Source organism: Megalops cyprinoides, chromosome 5 (assembly GCF_013368585.1).
Source record: "Megalops cyprinoides isolate fMegCyp1 chromosome 5, fMegCyp1.pri, whole genome shotgun sequence".
Classification (NCBI taxonomy): Eukaryota; Metazoa; Chordata; class Actinopteri; order Elopiformes; family Megalopidae; genus Megalops; species Megalops cyprinoides.
Genome location: NC_050587.1, coordinates 38702467 through 38720000, shown reverse-complemented (window position 1 = coordinate 38720000; position 17534 = coordinate 38702467). Strand labels below are relative to the sequence as shown.

The following is a 17534-nucleotide window of genomic DNA, read 5'->3' as shown; positions in this document are numbered from 1 at the left end:
GAGTCTCTTCCCTCGCTCCCCAGCAGAATGCAAAGAGTCGTATTTTATGCTGTTATTTTTGTTTAGACAAAGACGTGCACAAAGAAGTCTGCTTGCAGTTGAATAGCGACAGTTAACAGGCTGGACTCTGGACCTGAAGGCCATGGATTAACGTGGACTGGTGTTTAGAGTGTTGGAATCTACACTTGAAGGAGGTACAGTAGGTTAGAGAAGAGAAGTGATCATAGTCCTGGAGTCAACTCCAAGCTTGAGGGCTACACGCTAATGTAAAAAGGTGTCTAGAGTGGAGCACACTGGAAAACAGGCGAGAACCTCAATGTCAAGCTGCACTGACAGTCCTGAAATCTTGTAGTCTTATATCTATTACTCCACTCTGTGGGCTGGTACTCTATCCTCCCTGGGGAAGAAGACCATCGGGTCACGTCAGGAAAGGTGAGATCCCTTGCGGTTCTTGGGGAGTGGGTGCCTACCTTCAGGGCGTCCTCGTCCGTGGACCTGCAGCGGGTGACATTGGAGACGTCGGTGACCGACCCGTCTGCTCCTACGGCAACTACCCTCAGCCCCACGCTCACCTTCTTCCCCGTCAACACTGCGGTGTTCAGGAGCTCTGGGTCCTGCAGGGGGCGATAGAGAGCACGCAGCTGTGATTTGGGGAAGCCAGGTACCGGGAACCCCTGAAAGTCATGTCACAACCATACAATATCAGCGGCTCTTCTCTCTCCAGTTTTCCTATCATGTTCAGAATCCTTGATTATTTCATACAAGTCAGTGCTTTACACCGTATGATAGCCCCAGCTACTACGAAGCCTCACTTTCCCCTCACTGCTACACAGCACTCAGCTGGAGAGAGGCCCTTACTCACACCATGCACAGGTTGTTTCCCTCCTCACCAAAAACTAAAAGGTCACCCAGGGTGTAAGAGCTGACCCACTAGTCTCAGGTAAATCCCTGTCACTAAATGTGAATGGGTCTGTCTGCCACCAAAAGGACCACATCCACACAACGGCAGTGAGAGGTAGCTCTTAGGAAAGTCAATACCTTGCTCATTACCCATAGCTTTGCCTATCAGCTCCCTGGCAGCAAATCCCCTTCCCTAACCTCTAAACCACACCGCCTCATGACCCCACAAGCCACGATAAAAGGAATGAAATCCCTCTGAAATCCTGAGGGATGATGGGTACAGCAGTCAGACACTCACGATGTCCCTCAGCAGCTGTGGGCAGGTAATGGCTCATTCACGTCACTGACTTCATTGTCTGGTGAGTTTTATTCTTCCATTATTACTCCACTCTTTTCGGCCTGACAAGCCTGAAGATGTAATCACTCTCTCGATTACACCCTCCAGGAAAAAAGATCTGAGCGTTGAGGAAAATTCCCCCCGTATTTGATCATCATTATTATTACTATTATTTTTTGAGTATATGCGTAAATGCGGGGTATTCCATGACACGTACTTGGGTAATGACTCTTTAATCTGTCACTGAGTGATAGCGTTTGAGTGCAGGTTTATCTCAGAGAGAGAACAGATGTGCCTGCAAATACCACACAGAGGCGGGACAGCAGGAGAGACACCATCTTCGCAGCTGCTGACGTGAATCTGAAATTCTAAAAAACTGAAAAAAAAAAGCCTGTGTTTCCTGAAGGCACGATGTATTCTCGGTAATCTTTGTACTATGGACCGTAACAAAAACAAACACTTCCACCTCTTCTGTGTCCACATCAAAAAACTGTCCAACAGGAGGTAAAAAAAGGCTTTTAACTGTCAACCAAGTGAGTGATGATATTGAACAGACAGAGGAAAAGAAGGCATCACTTCCCACATTTAGCACTCAAACTCTCAATATACTGTATCTGCTGTCAGAGACAACATTAACTATTAACCCTTTTTCTATGTGCCTCTCAAACGTTTGAGCCACTTACTGATGACCACGATGCACTGTGAGATGAGGATATGACTCATCCTCATGTATTGTATATCCCCAATTCCCCAGTGGAGATATCCCAGAATCCCAAAATTTCATCTTTACAGATATACCTAACCCTCCCGTTGCTCTCCGACCCCCCGCCGCTGTTTGCGGTGAGGAAGAATCCTCTTTCCATCCAGACTCACGCATTTCATGGCTTTTTCCATCAGAGCCAGTTGGTTAGCAGAGGTTTGAAATTGCTCCATTACTTTGCTACCTGTGTAACACATTCCTTACATAGTGTACAATGGGATGAGAGGGAGAGAGAGAAAGAGAGACAGCCAGAGAGAAAGGGGGAGAGATATTTTTTTCCACTTAAAAGCTCTTCATTGCTTCTTTCAACAAGGAACTTGGGAAAAGGTCCTATTTAAAAAGAAGAACCATAACCCTACCAAACCCCAAAAAACAGAACCCACCACGAACCCACCTGAAAGAGACGACAGAGAATAAAAGAAGAACCTTATTTAACCCAAAGCGGTTTATAACATCAGTCTCAGCATGTCAGTTTAATTTCATCTCTCTCATTTACTTTAACAAAATACATCATTTAGTGCCCACAAAGTACATCATTTAGTGTTGCATAACTCAAGAAGATTAACGTTTGTTTTATAAAACACGTTCATTTTACCTGAGATGTGATCACGGATTGCATAACTGCAACATAGTCAGTGGTCCCCTGCTGCTATAGCTCTCCTTTTCTGGTGTTACAAGTGACCAAAAATCAAATTAATTGGTGTGCAAAAGTTTTTCTAATCTTTTCTGTGCATCACCCCAAATATGAGGCATGTTTTAGGGAAACATTCCCCAAGCCAGGACATCCAATTTTCCAAGACTCGGAACAGTAAGAGTAACCTAGGGCATTTTGAAAACAAAAGAAACCATGTTTCTGGGAGAGGAAAGGAGGGAGAGAAAGAGAGAGATAGTGAGAGAAAGAGAGAGACTACGCATCTTCCCTGTATTATGACTGCCTGTCCCTGTCCGCAGCCAAAATGCACAAGAACACATTCCATGGCCTCTCTTGGGTAAGTATCTGTTACCAAGTAGCTAATATGCAACTATAAGTATTCAAGTAATGTAAAAATAATCCAAGAAATTAGAAATTAGAAATTTTAGAAGTTTTCTTGAGCATCTCCAGGCATATCCTCTCATTTTAAAGACTTTGCTCTGAGGTCAGCGTTTGATCTGTGATGTAGATTAACTTACACTACAACATACTATTTTGTCAAATTTTGCTCATCGCAGCATCGCAAACAGGCTGAAAACGACGCATCTGCCTCGGGCTGATTTGACCTCGCGCTCACCGTGGCGATGGGGGCCAGACCCACGTAGTCTCTCTGAGTGATGTAGACTCTCATGATGCCTTGGTCACCTCTCTTTGTGCCCCCAGGTGGCTCCAAACGCCATGTGATCACCTGGCTCTCTGATTCGCTGCTGGGTTCCTCTGTCTCAAAATCCAGCTGTAGAATCTCTAGGAGACCACCGTCATACCTGCAGGAGATACACACACACACACACACAAACAGGCAAACATACACAGTTAGACCTGCAGGAGAGAAAGCTGGAGGAGCACACACACATATTGTCAGGGATATTGCGGCTGCTTCCAGGGATCTCCACCATATGGCCTCATAACTTTCTGTGCTCTGTGTCTCATTTAATTAATGTCTTTCACCTTTGTTAATTACTTATTGGTTTCAGTTATGTTCTCTGTTATTTAAGCCCTGCCCTTTATTCACATATTTTCTCAGTCTTCAGTTGCCATGCTTAGTGTGTCTGATCTCTTGTAGCAAACCTGTTTTTTTTTTTCTCTAGAGTTTTCAGTAAAGGAAACTTTGGAAGTCTTTTGTCTCCTGAGTCATGTCTGCACTTGGATTGATCCTGCTCCTTGTCACACATACACACACATATACACAGCTTACAACCACTACTACTAGATGTACATACATCTTATAAGTGAATCTATAAGTCATCTTAGCCACAAGTAAACACCAGAAAAGATTCAACCTGCATTTTCAGTTAATAGAAAGTAAGGTAGCAATAAATTAAATGCATTGTCTTTATATGTCCTTAAAGTTAAATAAAATAAATAACTGCAGTTTAGACAAGGGCAAAGTAATTTCATTATAGCTGTGGGCGATCATGGCAACTAGGAGCAAAACTAGATGATTTGACTTGTTTGATTATGGCAGCCATAAATCAGCTAGCAGGGCCGGTAATCCCTGCCCCAGTCTCGGTACCCCTGAGACCTCAGTGCGGACCCAGCAAACAGCCCTGTGTGTGGCCCCCACCCTCCGCCTCTGGGCCCTCCCCCTCTGGGCCCTCCGCCTCTGGGCCCTCCCCCTCTGGGCCCTCCCCCTCTGGGCCCTCCGACTCTGGGCCCTCCACCTCTGGGCCCTCCACCTCTGGGCCCTCCACCTCTGGGCCCTCCCCCTCTGGGCCCTCCCCCTCTGGGCCCTCTCCCTCTGGGCCCTCCGCCTCTGGGCCCTCCACTTCTCGGCCCTCCGCCTCTGGGCCCTCCGACTCTGGGCCCTCCCCCTCTGCGCCCTCCACCTCTCGGCTCTCCGCCGCTGGGCCGCAGAGATGCTCTCAGTTCAGCATTTCACCGGTTAATGCTGCGCTTCGGGACTCGAGATCTTCGCATTAATCTAATGAATCTGTCTGGCCTCTTTAGAGGGCTGCAGGGACTGCTAAGCAGGGATAACGCACAGATATATTACGGATTAATGCAGATAAGGGGGTCAGGTCCACCCGGAAATGGGGATTTCTGGGCGACTTGGTGGTGGTGGTGGGGGGGCTGGGTTGGGGGGGAAGGGGGGGTCAGGTTGGAAGTGCTGGTCATTGTTGTCATTTCCAGCAATTTCTGTCGTATTAATGATGTCTTTATATTCATGTATACATTTTACTTGTACTGTATCAAGGTCGAAAAGGATTGCGTGGTCTTTATAGTACTCCATCACACATAATGTTTCTTGAATGTTGCCATTAGGTTACAGTAATATTATCATGGTACCTCAATATCACAACCGCACGTTGACTTTGGCAGGTGTTTTTTTCAGCCCAGTAATTACTGTTTACGATTTCAAGGGTAGTCCAGAAACCATTGTATGTAATGTTTGAGAAAGTGTTCAAAGTAATCATTTAAAGTAATGTTTGAATAAAACAACAGTGTTCAGAAGAGGGTGCAGTATCACGAGCATAAAGATTGGCAAGGAATCTGGTCCACCAGTAAGATCAGGTTCAACTATTCACACCGGGAGTGATGTGAACCAATCAGATGCATGTTTGGGGTGAAAAAAAACAGCACAGTAGGTAAAGGATGAGAAAAATAAAGGAGGTGAATCCGAAACTAAGAAAAGCCAGATGGAGGCTTCAAATAAGAAACAAGACAGATTTTTAAGATGGATTAACAGACGATCTGGGCACCAAAACTGTCTGTATCATCAGAAATCCTATCGGTCTCCCACAGAGAAGAAAAAACAAGATTGAAAGAAGGTCACCCACATTGTTTTTATAAATGGCTCAAGATTTCATCGTACTGCAGTGTACTAAAAAATTTGGGTAAGGGACTTAAGCAGCTGTAACAATTTACCCTTACTATCAAAACAGTATGAGTTTATCAGTTGCTGAAATTAACTCAAAATGTTGTGTATGATTTAAAAAAGATAAACAAAAAAATTACTTATATGCCTCACTTAAAGCCAACCACATTGTTGTCCTTTTCAGTTTTCAGAATCAGTACTTTGCATAGGTACAGACACACCTTGTGTTTTTTTTTCTATAATCTCTGGATGAACATACGGTCCCAGCATAGCCAATTTCACTCGACTTGACTACAGAGAAATTTGTTCTTGCCTAAGGGGCTCCATAAATTGCACTTAATACATCCCTAAAAGAAGCAGTTTTCCCAGTTTTCTTACTTGCATATATTTGTATGAGCCTGATGTTATTTTACAGTTCATAAAAGCAATGTAATGATTATTGGATAATGAAACCCCAGGGAAGAAGACAAACTGAGCCAGAATCAATTCGGTGGCAGATTTTTTAATGTTTATTTAGAAATACTAGGTGCATGCAACCGAAGCTCTTTCCCTGTTTTTTTTTTCTCTTTTTGAGTCATATAAAAGACCCGCTGCACCGCTGTAGCGGGAGAAGAATGAGGGGCAGCAGTTTGAGTCCTGCCCTCGAGTGCGGTAATTCACCTCAGCTGATCCAGGCACAGTCCAGCAGCAGCGTTAAAGTGCTGTAAAATGCATTCGATCTGTGGGCCACTCTGGATAAGAGCTTTTGAATGATCTCACTTTTTTTTTTCTTTCTTTCTCGCAGAGGTCATGTCCCTAAATCAATGTGGAAAGAAAAATAGTTTTTTGGGTACGACCACTCAGATCACTGGTTTGACTGTCACCACTAGAGAGTCCTGTTCCTGACTCAGTGTCAAGCAAGGACAATGTTCAGCTGACTTGGAGAAGCAATGCTGATACAATATCAGCACCATCATACCACTCGGTCTGGCAGAAACAACCCAGAATCCTTGTATAACACAGTGACACAAAAGCGTCCTTTTTCGACAGGGGCTGTTTTGTGCTTTGGAACATCAGCATTCACAGCAGTGTTGCCTTGTTGAACTCGGGGGCATTGGTTTGTTATTGCTGTGTACTAATCCTCTGGTGGGAGATGAGAGTGATCCCCCGTGCTTGAAGACGCCTCGGCAGCTGCTGGTGAAAGACAGAGGCGGAGACGGGGGAAAGACTCAAACAGCTTGTTAAACCGTAGCCCCGCAATCCCCCGCAAACAGCGGCAAAGTTCAGACGCTAACAAAGGGAAGCGCTTACTGCGGACGGCTCAGGAAAACATTCCCCTCTTTGGAAGGAATTCACCATCCAGAGGAGCCCGCCTCTTTCAGGGGAAGATTCTGCAGTCTCCCACTGTTCTGGGAGCGTCACAGGCAGGTTCATCCAAAAACCCAGATCAAGTGTTTCTTCTCTGTCAAATCCCTCAGTTTTGGCACAGGCAGAGCATCTGCAATGGCCACAGCATTGCCACCGTGGGCAGTGAATATCCCCCCTCAAAGGGGAATTATTCTGCACTCTGCAGATACACAGAGACATGAGACTGCAGGTTCCGCTGTTCGGTAAACTGCTATGCGCAGGGAAATGCCGTTTCGCAACCTGCGGTGCGTGCATGTGAAGCTGTGGTGTAGCTCTTCGTGTTTTTGTTTTGCATTGTTTTTATTGGAGATCATATGCTGCTGTTCAATGAAACTAAAGCGAATGCAATAAGAATGAGCTCAATATACCTGGCAAAACACACACACGCGCACACACACACACACACACACACACACACACACACACACGCACACACACACACAGACAGACACGCTCCCACACACACACACACACACATATACACACACACACACACACACACACACACACACACACAGAGTCATTTCAGTGTAGGAACTGGCCTTTTCCCAGTGGCTGTGGACTTCCTCTGACACACGATGGAGATGGTGCCCAGTCTGCTTCCAGTCCCAGGTTCGAGGGTTGTGTCCCATAGGTTAGAGTTACTGGGCCTCGCCGTGCTGAAGGACAGCCCCTTTCTCACTGTAGCTCTGTGGAAAACAGCCAAACACAGCCAACGATCAATGACACACACCAAACACAGCCATAGATTAACCACATATACACAGCGAACACAGCTAGTAAATTAACTCACAGATACAGTATACAAAATGCAAACGGTGACCCAAACACACACAACCAAATAAAGCCAGCATCTGTAAATGAACCTCACACACCACGCATAGCCAGCATCTGTAAATGAACCTCACACACCACGCATAGCCAGCCTCTGTAGATTAACTAAAATGTCAATGCCATGAAGACCATTACAAAACAAGTCCTTTAAGACAGGCTAATTTACCGTAGGACCCTACAGTCTATTTCCCAGTCCACCCAGACAGCTTTGCAGAGGCATTAATCTTCTTCAGAGAATTTAACTTGCACTCATCATTATGTTAATATGCTTTCAGCAGGGACGTTAAACGCCACATTAAAGGAGAAGCTGACAGCCATCTTACTGGAAACTAATCAATCAGGCTCCTGGATTGATTAGTCACACCGGAGGAAATGGATCCGTGTTTCCCAATGGGAGCAGCCATCCAAACTGATTCCAGGTCAGCCATTACAATATGAGTGGACAGGACAGAGGCGGTGAACGCTGACTTGAGATCAGCAGGGACCTAGAGGAGTCAGTTTGGCATCCGACACTAGGGTGCTCTGCCTCTTCTGTCGCGCTCTTGAAAATCCATAATCTCATAATAATGGTCTGAATAACCCATAATCTCCACCCCCCACCCCCCCTCCACCACCCCTGTGGGAACACAGAAGATCGAGAGATAGACAGAGGGCCCTGGGAAGCCAGCATTATGCCAGAGTCGAATGCTACTCCTCTCCACTCCTCGTGTCACCAATCTAACACACCCACACCAAACTCATCCCCCATAATTCAACACACACAGCCGCCTGCAGGCAACCCTTTGAAGAATTCTCCCAATAAACAGTGCAAATAAGAGTATGAACATTTCTGAGCTATCGCTCGAAGGGTAACATCAGGTGAGGGCTTTCCTATAAACATTTATTTTGCCTGTAGATGTAAATAATAAAAATTCAGCTTCCTGCGCAAGCTCAAGAGCAAATACATGAAGTGAAGGGTCATTGGCTCATAGTCTGGGTGAATTATCACATATACACATGAATCATTAAAAAATACAAACGATTAGTGCTTTCTTTCTCATAGGCCTGCAACAGATACCGTTGTCTCACCGCCCCATTGATGCAGGACAAAATGCCTTTGGCCAGCATGGCTGCAGAAGGAATTTGGTGTCTCCAAGCACATTACCATTTTACATGAGAGAAACACTCCTATTCCTGGACAAAACAAAACGTTTAAAAAGCCCTGAGATTGTAGTAAATACTGTGTGTGTTTTGTGCCATCATTGTCAGATACTGTAGTTTATTTTTTTGGGAATCAAGTTAGATTTTACACTGGAAAGAATACGCATATTTTAATCAGCTTCAGCAATAAGAAAACAGTTGTAAAAAGAGCAAAAAATTGAGTGGCGGTGGCTGACATTCTTAAGAATTCATAATGTTTTTGCCATAGTGCGCCAAATAAATTTAATACATATGGAGTGACACATAGGAGAAGGAATACCTCAGCTGCCTTTAATTGCCTGTGTCTACCATATCACATAATTCACCAAACTGCATCCCAATCTGTCCAACTATATTTAACAGTAAAGCAGGTCACTCCTTCATGTTTCTACACACACAGAACACACCGCGTTGGCCGGCTTCCTCATGAGCAGAAATTACGGATTGATGCAGAAACTGAAGCAAGTCTGGCCATGAATCAGCCATCGCTAACGATCGGAGCGCTTAGTGTCTCATTTGGGCAGTGCGTTGACACATACTTCGCTCAGAGGGTGAGACCGGCATGATCTTGGCCAGATGGAAGAAAGCCTCCTGTTTGGTATTCATTAACAGATGTTGGTCGTCTATGATACTGTGACACCAGCATTAATCATTCGCTGGCCTCTAATTTGTAACGGATGAACATGATCTGATGGGGATGAAGCTGCCGGAGGGAGGCCTGGAATAACGGCATGCTAACACACATGGGATGCTAACACATATATATATACACATGGACACATACATGCAGGAGAAAATACATGTATACACACAAACATACGCACACACACACACGCACACACACACACACACACACACACTCATTAAACAGACAGCTCAGACACACACAGACACACATGGGATGCTAACACATATATATACACATGTGGACACATACATGCAGGAGAAAATACATGTATACAAACAAACATACGCACACACACACACTCCCACACACACACACACATACATACACACATACACACACTCCCACACCCACGCTCTGGACAGATAAATGAGGGCGGGGTGACAGCGGCCTCCAGCTGCTGAACAGGAAATCAATAGAGCGCATTCTCAGATCACATGTAATCATGTGCGTCCCAGCTTGCCTTCCCAACACCCTGCCCGGTGCACTGTGTGCTAATCCGGGGCTCCCCCCCAACCCCCTGACTCCTGTCAGCGAAAGGGCTCGGTGCCATACACTTCACCCTGTGAAATGACCCCAACGAGGGGACAATCTCCCCCCTCACTGTGGGAGGGCAGCAATTACAACAGCAGTCAGCACAAACTAACCCAGCGGACACCTGAGCACAGCTACAGCAAACCAATCACAGTGTTCCTGAGGAGCTGTGACACATACAGGAAGCAAATCAGAGCAGGCGCCAACTACCCATAAACAATACAGTAGAAAACTGTATGCAGGCATTTCTAAAACCACCACGTTTCCCGCAATACACCAGTCTTCCCTCTCCTCAAGTTTCTCAGTCAGGCATTGTAAAACAGTACCAACTTCATCATTTGTGTCATAGTCAAAGGAGTATTTTTCATTTATACAAGTAATTTAACCATCAATACAAATGAGAAACAGCCAAAAACTGTGCCAACAACTGCATCAAACATTCAGAGTACAGAGATGGATAGGAAAGTTGTCCCTTGTAGCATTTTTAATAAATCTCTCCTGCCAGTTAGCTAGCTACTCTGTGGACATTTGCATAGCTAGCTATCTAACCTAGTAAAATAGAAATAAATGGGTCACTTTGAGATGACGTATAGAAATTGATGGTCACAGAAGCTATTTTCCATGCGTTATTGTTTCTGTGTGATCCGGTGACCTCCATGCCAACTGCTGGAACAACAACAACTGATTATTAGAAATGAAACCATGCAATTCAACAGCAAAGCTCTCTGTGCTGATTTTACAGACCACTTTTTTCTTTATCATTGAATCCACTTGCGATCAATAGGCCCTTTCTTCAGACACTGGGACATTTGAGGACACCCAGAAGAACACCACTGCTGTATCTAATCTGGTGTTGCAGGGAGGGAAAAGAAAAAGGTTTAACGGACGATGCCAGCCATTGTAATTTTCTTCTCCACATGTCTGCTTTTAAGAGCATCTAATAATCAAGTCTGTTGGCTGTAAGGCTGGAGGGTGCCTTAATCTTGGAATCTCCGCAGGCTTCTGTCAAACTGTGCCACTCGGGTCTTTGCCAAAGCACCGTAAGACAGAGCAAACGCTCCCATTTCTCACTCAGTTCACAGGGGATGGCCTCTCTCTGGCGCAGCACAGTAACCTGATCTCGGGTTCATGCGAGACCTGGGCATGGCCAAGACCTCTAGTGCAGGCCAGCTCCTTTTAATATGACATCTCTGACTTGGTGCATGCAAAGTCAGAAATGATTTTAAAATCATTTTAAATAAAACAGGAGGATCGCACCCACAACCCCAAAGCTGAAAGTAGGAAAATGCCACAGTGCTGCTGCCAAACTTTGGGCTGCTACCTACCCCTCCACCATTTTGAGGGTGACCTTCCTCTGACCCCCGTGATGCTGTTTAGAGATTGTCAGTTGGACAATGACAGGTGCTTTCTATGCTGTGCTGTAGAGGAGAGAAGATGCCCTCTCTCCGCTTAGCAGAAGAGAGCTGATGCAGTCTGATGTGAGGAAGATGAAGAGGAACAGTGCTTTTTTTTCCCCAGAATCCCCAGAGAGGGGCTGGTTCAAACAAAGCCCCAGGCAAGCAGAGAGAGATGGGGGGGCGTATTAAGATAATAAAAGTCCGATCAGTCTCATTTCTCCCTGTCACATCCCCTGACTATCAATCCGACACTTCTGCATCTTCCTTCCGATCCTTAGACAAAAAATTAGGAAACATGTCAAAAAGGTGCAGGTGGTAGCTGCAAGGAGGTAATACCACCAGGACAGAAAGGAGAGGACATCACCAGCTGAGCTGCCACAATGAAACACGGTCCTGTACGAACACAACATGAAATTACATTACACATTTGCCCAGCTGGGACTCTCATTAACAGGGATCTGCAGGGCTCACACCACATCCATTCATACAGCTGGATATTCTACCGAAGCACCTGGCCCAAAGCTACTGCCACAGCTCTCCATGGGGGATCTCAACTGTGCGCCACTGAGGTCACAACACCTGCTGCTTACCAGCACAGCAAACTGCTGCTGCAAGAACGTTGGGGGTTCAGCCAGATCATGAAGCAGATGTCTAACCAGCAGGGAGGGTGGCAGATACAGCTTGGCAAGTCCAATCAAATGCTTCTCCCAGTACGTAAAAAGTAAAAAGCATGTAAAAGTACGAGAACACTATTAGAATAATGTCTGGTCTAAACATGCTAAGCTAAAGCTAGGGCACATTCACTGTGTCTGTTAAAAGAACCTTAACAGAGCCAATGTTCCGTCTGGTGCCATGGTAGCAAAAGATAACGGCACCCCCTCAACACATTCACACTGTCACCTGGCAGACACTCTCATCCAGAACAAGGGTACATCCATGTATCAACGGTGCTGTGGAAATGAAGCTATTATTCAGGGTAAAATCTGATCACTCCCAGTTCTGTTCCCACCCATCACCAATATACGGCTTTCTCTGTTTAATGTCTGACATGAATATGAATCATTCAAGTGCTCCTTTATTCCGAAATCCTGAACGCTTGCGCTCCATTCAGACTGGCTCTGAGTCAAACATGACGGTCTCTCCTGCCTGGGTCCCGCAGGTTTTAGTGTGTTGGTATGTAGGTTGCGCACTGCGGACGCAGTCTCACGCACACAGACCGCGCCATCTGTCACATCTGCGTTGCAGTAACACTCACCTTGGCCTGACCTCCGACAGCACACACGCACACACAACCCCAGGGAGGCGTCTGGTTGGACGGATGCAACAGCGGCCAACAGCGTCAGCACAGTTTTGGATGCTGGGTAGGCCCAACCTTTTTCCCTGGGTTTAATATCCAGAGATGAGCGTGTGGAGGCATAGTATTAAAGTGAAATACTGATGTTTTCTCAGGGGATGAACCCTGCTGCCCTTGAAAGCGGACAGATGGAGCCGACCCGGGTGATTAGATTAAATATGCAAAAAGCAGGCCAGAGCCATACTGTCGCCCTGCTAAATTGGGTGTATGCTAATTAATGGAGTGCTTAAAAAAAGGAAAGAAGGAGGAGGAGGAGGGGTAAGCGCTAGCAGAAAAGCCATTACCCGGAGGTCGCGTCTTAAACAAGGCACACACAGTGAGGTAAATAAAATAAAAAAAACAACTAGCAAATGCAGACTGGCCTCAGTCTGATCTCAGGCGAGTTTTTCGGGTGGGTGGGGGAGGACCACATTCATTCCATTTCACCTGTCCCTCTCATCTCTGTCATAAAGCGAGGGAGGGCAGGGGATCCTCCTCTCTGATTGGTCTGTGAAATCCTCTCTGGGTCTGCACTGCACTGATTATCACCATTCACATGCATATCACTGCAGGGGAAACAGGGCTTCACCAGCACTACAGCCTTTCTGTGCATTAGAAAAGAAGAAACATGACATGAATATCATCACCTGACACCGAGTATGTCATTACTCTCCATAAAAAATATCGGAGGGTATTAATGTCATCATGAGGCTGAGAAATAGGCTCGCAGTGCTGAAACGAGTGTCTGAGGCATTCTGAAAGAGCGCTCATGTTTTTTTCAGTGTGAAAAACAGCAGATTAAAAAGCTGATCTCTCTTTTCTTCCAGTCCCGCAGAAGATCCTCTGGGATTAAGTAAAGCAAGAGCAGAGAGCATTAGCACTGGAAAACCTCATCACGTCTGACACTAAGGGTTCCCAGCTACAGGCAACTGTGATCTGATCTGTGTTTTTTTTTAAAGGCTGATAATTTGTCTCACTCACATGGTTGAGTGGGCCTTGCATATCAGTAACACACACACACACACATATACACGCCAACACACTTTCTTCAAAGAACGGTCTCCAAGTAACAAACTAGCATCATCGTCCTACTGTGATGAAATCCATAGTCCCACACCATGGTCGGGTGCTATGCAATGTTACTCTATTAACAACACATACACACACACACACACACACACACATATATAAACACTGAAAACATGACTCTTGTCAATCATTTCTTAATGAAACATTCATAGCACAGCAGGTGTTTTTCACTCATTCGTTTGTCTCTGTTTTTTATTGTAATCAGACGGTCCCAGCAAGACCAAACAGAAACGCTGGAGAGTTGGGATGATCAGGCTTGCAATGAGATAAAACCAGGACTTCAGTTAGAAAGCCGTCTCCGGTGTTAATAATTTACAAAGCACTCAGCTGAGAAAACAGGGGACATTTCTGCACCCCGTATATCAAAAATTCCATTATTTGGTTATTTATCCCCGTTCAGACTTCTCTGATGGAATGATAACTGAAGATGAATAAAATTAATACAGTTTTCATGATTTACATATCCGAGTCTTAGTCTTTTCGGCTTCCTCTACGTGGAAAATTGAGTTGAGGCTTGGCTGTTAAATATGCATAGCAAGAGCTGAGAGAGGAACTGCAAGGCAATTGGCAGCCATCCCAAAATTCAGAAAGAGACAGTGAATGCTGTTTTTTTCATTATTATTATATTACACAAACAGATAAAAAAAAACATCATAAATGCCGTTAAAACTCCCATAATAGCTAAACTTAACAGAAAGAGTACTCCTGGCAATTTTTTTTTTTTTAAATTGAATCGTCATTAGCATCCATTTACAGATTAGGATTAAAAATGGAATTGAACAAATAGTTCTGGAATCTGAAAGATGAATCCAGGTAAAATGACCTCTGTTATGTAAACTGGCACCTGCTGTAACAGGTGTGATCTGAGCCGCTGATCAGAAGGACCAGGGTGAACTCTGACCCCCGCTGGCCCCGGGAGGAGCGGGGGAACACCACAATGCCAGCCGAGCTGACCTCTTCGTGGATTTTTTTCTCTGAAAGCGCCCGCTGACAAACCAACCCCTCCCCAAGATCAGGCCTGGAGCTTCATGAACAGGTGCATAAATGTATTCAGCTCAGATGTTTCCTCCCCACACCTGTGGCGTTCTCCTACATTGCAAGGATGATTGACAGATTGACAGGTGGGCAGACAGCTTCAGATTCATCAGACGTGCCAGATTCATAACGCATCAACATTTAACGTTTTGAAAAGCATGTACTGTACAGATGTATACTTGATATTGCTTCTTCTATTACTAAATAGAAGAATAGTCCCCCCAGAGATCTGAGTAAAGCTGGCAGCAATCTCTCTTTCCTACACACTTAAAACAGAACGGCAGCAGAGCTATGGTTTTCATGCTATTTTCTTGGGCCAAACCCATTTATTAACAACTGTATTAATATGAAAAGGTAACATTAGTTAAAATGTTATTTTAACTCCCCTCCTCTTTTGTAATGGCATTGGGGGAGCCGGGCTCCAGGTTGACGATCCATGTCTGAGAGATAACAGGTCTTCCATCATCAGGAAACCCCGACAACCCAGGTTAGCCTTGCACGCAAATGAGCGATTTTCACCGTGCGAATGCATTTTGTGTGCACTGAATCTGCCACAGCGCTCCACTGCTGCTGTATACACCATGCCATTGTATATGACATTTAAAGGGCAAAGCGTGCAGCAAATGATCTGTTTTTAAAGAATGTAAATACCATCTGATTCCCCTTTCTAAATGCTGCTTCATACTCATTTTAGGTTGCCGGGCACCAGCAAAAGAGACCTCAGAAATGAAACCTGGGGAAAGCATTCAACTGGGAGAAGCAAACACGCTTTAACGATGCTGCAGGGGTCAGATTCGTAAACCTGTGGCAGGTACAACTGATTGCTTTCTCGGGAATGCATTTTCTCAGTGAACAGCACTTGTTGATCGGAATAACAGTGTGGCTCCAGTTGTGTTTAAGTGTCATGATACTTGATACATTACATTAATGGTATTTAGCAGACGCTCTTACCCAGAGCAACTTGCATAGGTTACAATTGTGATGGAGTCTGTCCTCCATCGCTATGAGTTGGTGCATTGTGACAGGGCTCCAGGATATATCCATTTCAGTTCTCTAGCAGTTCTTCTATCCCTGGCCTCATAAGGATGTGATGTATTGTGACCTTTGCATTACATTATTAGCAATTAGCAGATGCTCTTATCCAGACTTACATAGATTACATTTTTTTACATGTTACCCATTTATACAGCTGGATATTTGCTGAGGCATTTCTGGGTCAAGTACCTTGCAGAGGGGTACAACAGCAGTGGGAATTGAAGGCAAAACCTTTCGGTTACAAGCCCTGCTCCTTACCACTATGCTACACCACTTTCGAGCTTTTCAGAAAAGTAGCCAGGACACATTACCTGAGAGTGAAGCGATCCAAGGAGGCGGCACCAATCACGGAGACGGAGAAGGTGGCCACGTCGCTCTTCTTCAGTGGCTTGGAGGATGTCTGGATGACAACGGCACCCCCTAGCCTGAGCCGGGAGATGGGCGCGGCACCCGGGGGCACCTGAAACAGGCGCATGCTGCCGAGCCGTTTCACAGGCGTGGCCAGGGCGGCGCCGGGATCACACCCATCCTGCTCTCTCATTGGCCGGGCCTGGTAATAGAGCTCCATGGATCCAGCCTGCCTCTGGTCCTGCCTCTCCCTGCTGGAGGCCCCGCCCGGGGGGCGGAACCAGCTGGCTGCAGGTTCGAGCTCCGCTACGCAGAACCCCGCGTCCCCCCGCAGGGAGCAGGCAGCCCTCCTCTCCTGGGTTTCCCAGAAACCGAAGACGGTCACGCAGGAACGCTCGTCCCTCACACCGCCGCCCCCGCCACTGCCCCCGCCCCCGCCCCCGCCGCCCTCTCCCTCCCCCTCCCGGTCCCGCCTTCCTGCCGCATAGAACAGCACACGCACTTTCGGCGCCGAGGAGAAGACCCGGCGGGCCAGGACGTGAGAGCGGATCCTCGCACTGAGACCCACCCCCCCAGAGGGGAGGAGGGGCTCCGGAGACTGGAGCAGGTCCAGAGGGACAGCGCCCTCTACAGACAGGGGCCCGTAGCTGGCACTGACGGCGGGTGGGCGGCTGGCCCGCAGGATCACGAAGGGCTTGGCGCTCGTCTGCAGGCTGGAGTTGCCCGTCACGTTCTGGCTGATGTCCCTCAGGAAGAGGGAGTCCGCGTACAGGACCCTGTAACTGATGGGCAGGGCCACCGGGGGCAGCAGAGAGCTCTGGGCGATGTCCGACAGCTCAGCAGAGTCCATCCCTGGCACAGCAGTGTGGAAGAGAGCAAAACCTTCCGTCACAATTCATGCTCAGTAACAGTCAATTTTCATCTACAATGAGACATTACTTGTATGAATTTGATTGCCACATTACTATTGTTTTAACAACAAAATTTCTTTATCTGTTAGGATATATATTTACACTCTGCTTAAACAGATTTATACAGTGGATAGCAAATTCTGATAATTCTGCTGGTGATTTTAGTCACTTATTCATGCTCCTAAATGGTGGGAAAATTCTGTGAATACAACAGAAAGTAACAGCAGCTATGACAAAAATGACACCAGTAACTCAATCAATGCTT

At 46.1% G+C, this 17534-nt stretch overlaps 1 protein-coding gene across 1 annotated transcript in view; it reads right to left on the bottom strand.

Annotated features, from left to right (window-relative positions):
• Positions 1 to 17208, bottom strand: part of LOC118778462 (transmembrane protein 132D-like) — a 26806-nt gene extending 9598 nt beyond the window's left edge. The window contains exons 1-4 of the mRNA XM_036529994.1: positions 16322 to 17208; positions 7432 to 7578; positions 3266 to 3452; positions 471 to 614 (exon numbers count right to left, since the gene is read on the bottom strand). Of these exons, the coding sequence (XP_036385887.1) occupies positions 471 to 614; positions 3266 to 3452; positions 7432 to 7578; positions 16322 to 17208 (1365 nt within the window). The remainder of the gene's footprint in view (positions 1 to 470; positions 615 to 3265; positions 3453 to 7431; positions 7579 to 16321) is intronic.
• Between the last annotated feature and the right edge of the window lie 326 nt (positions 17209 to 17534).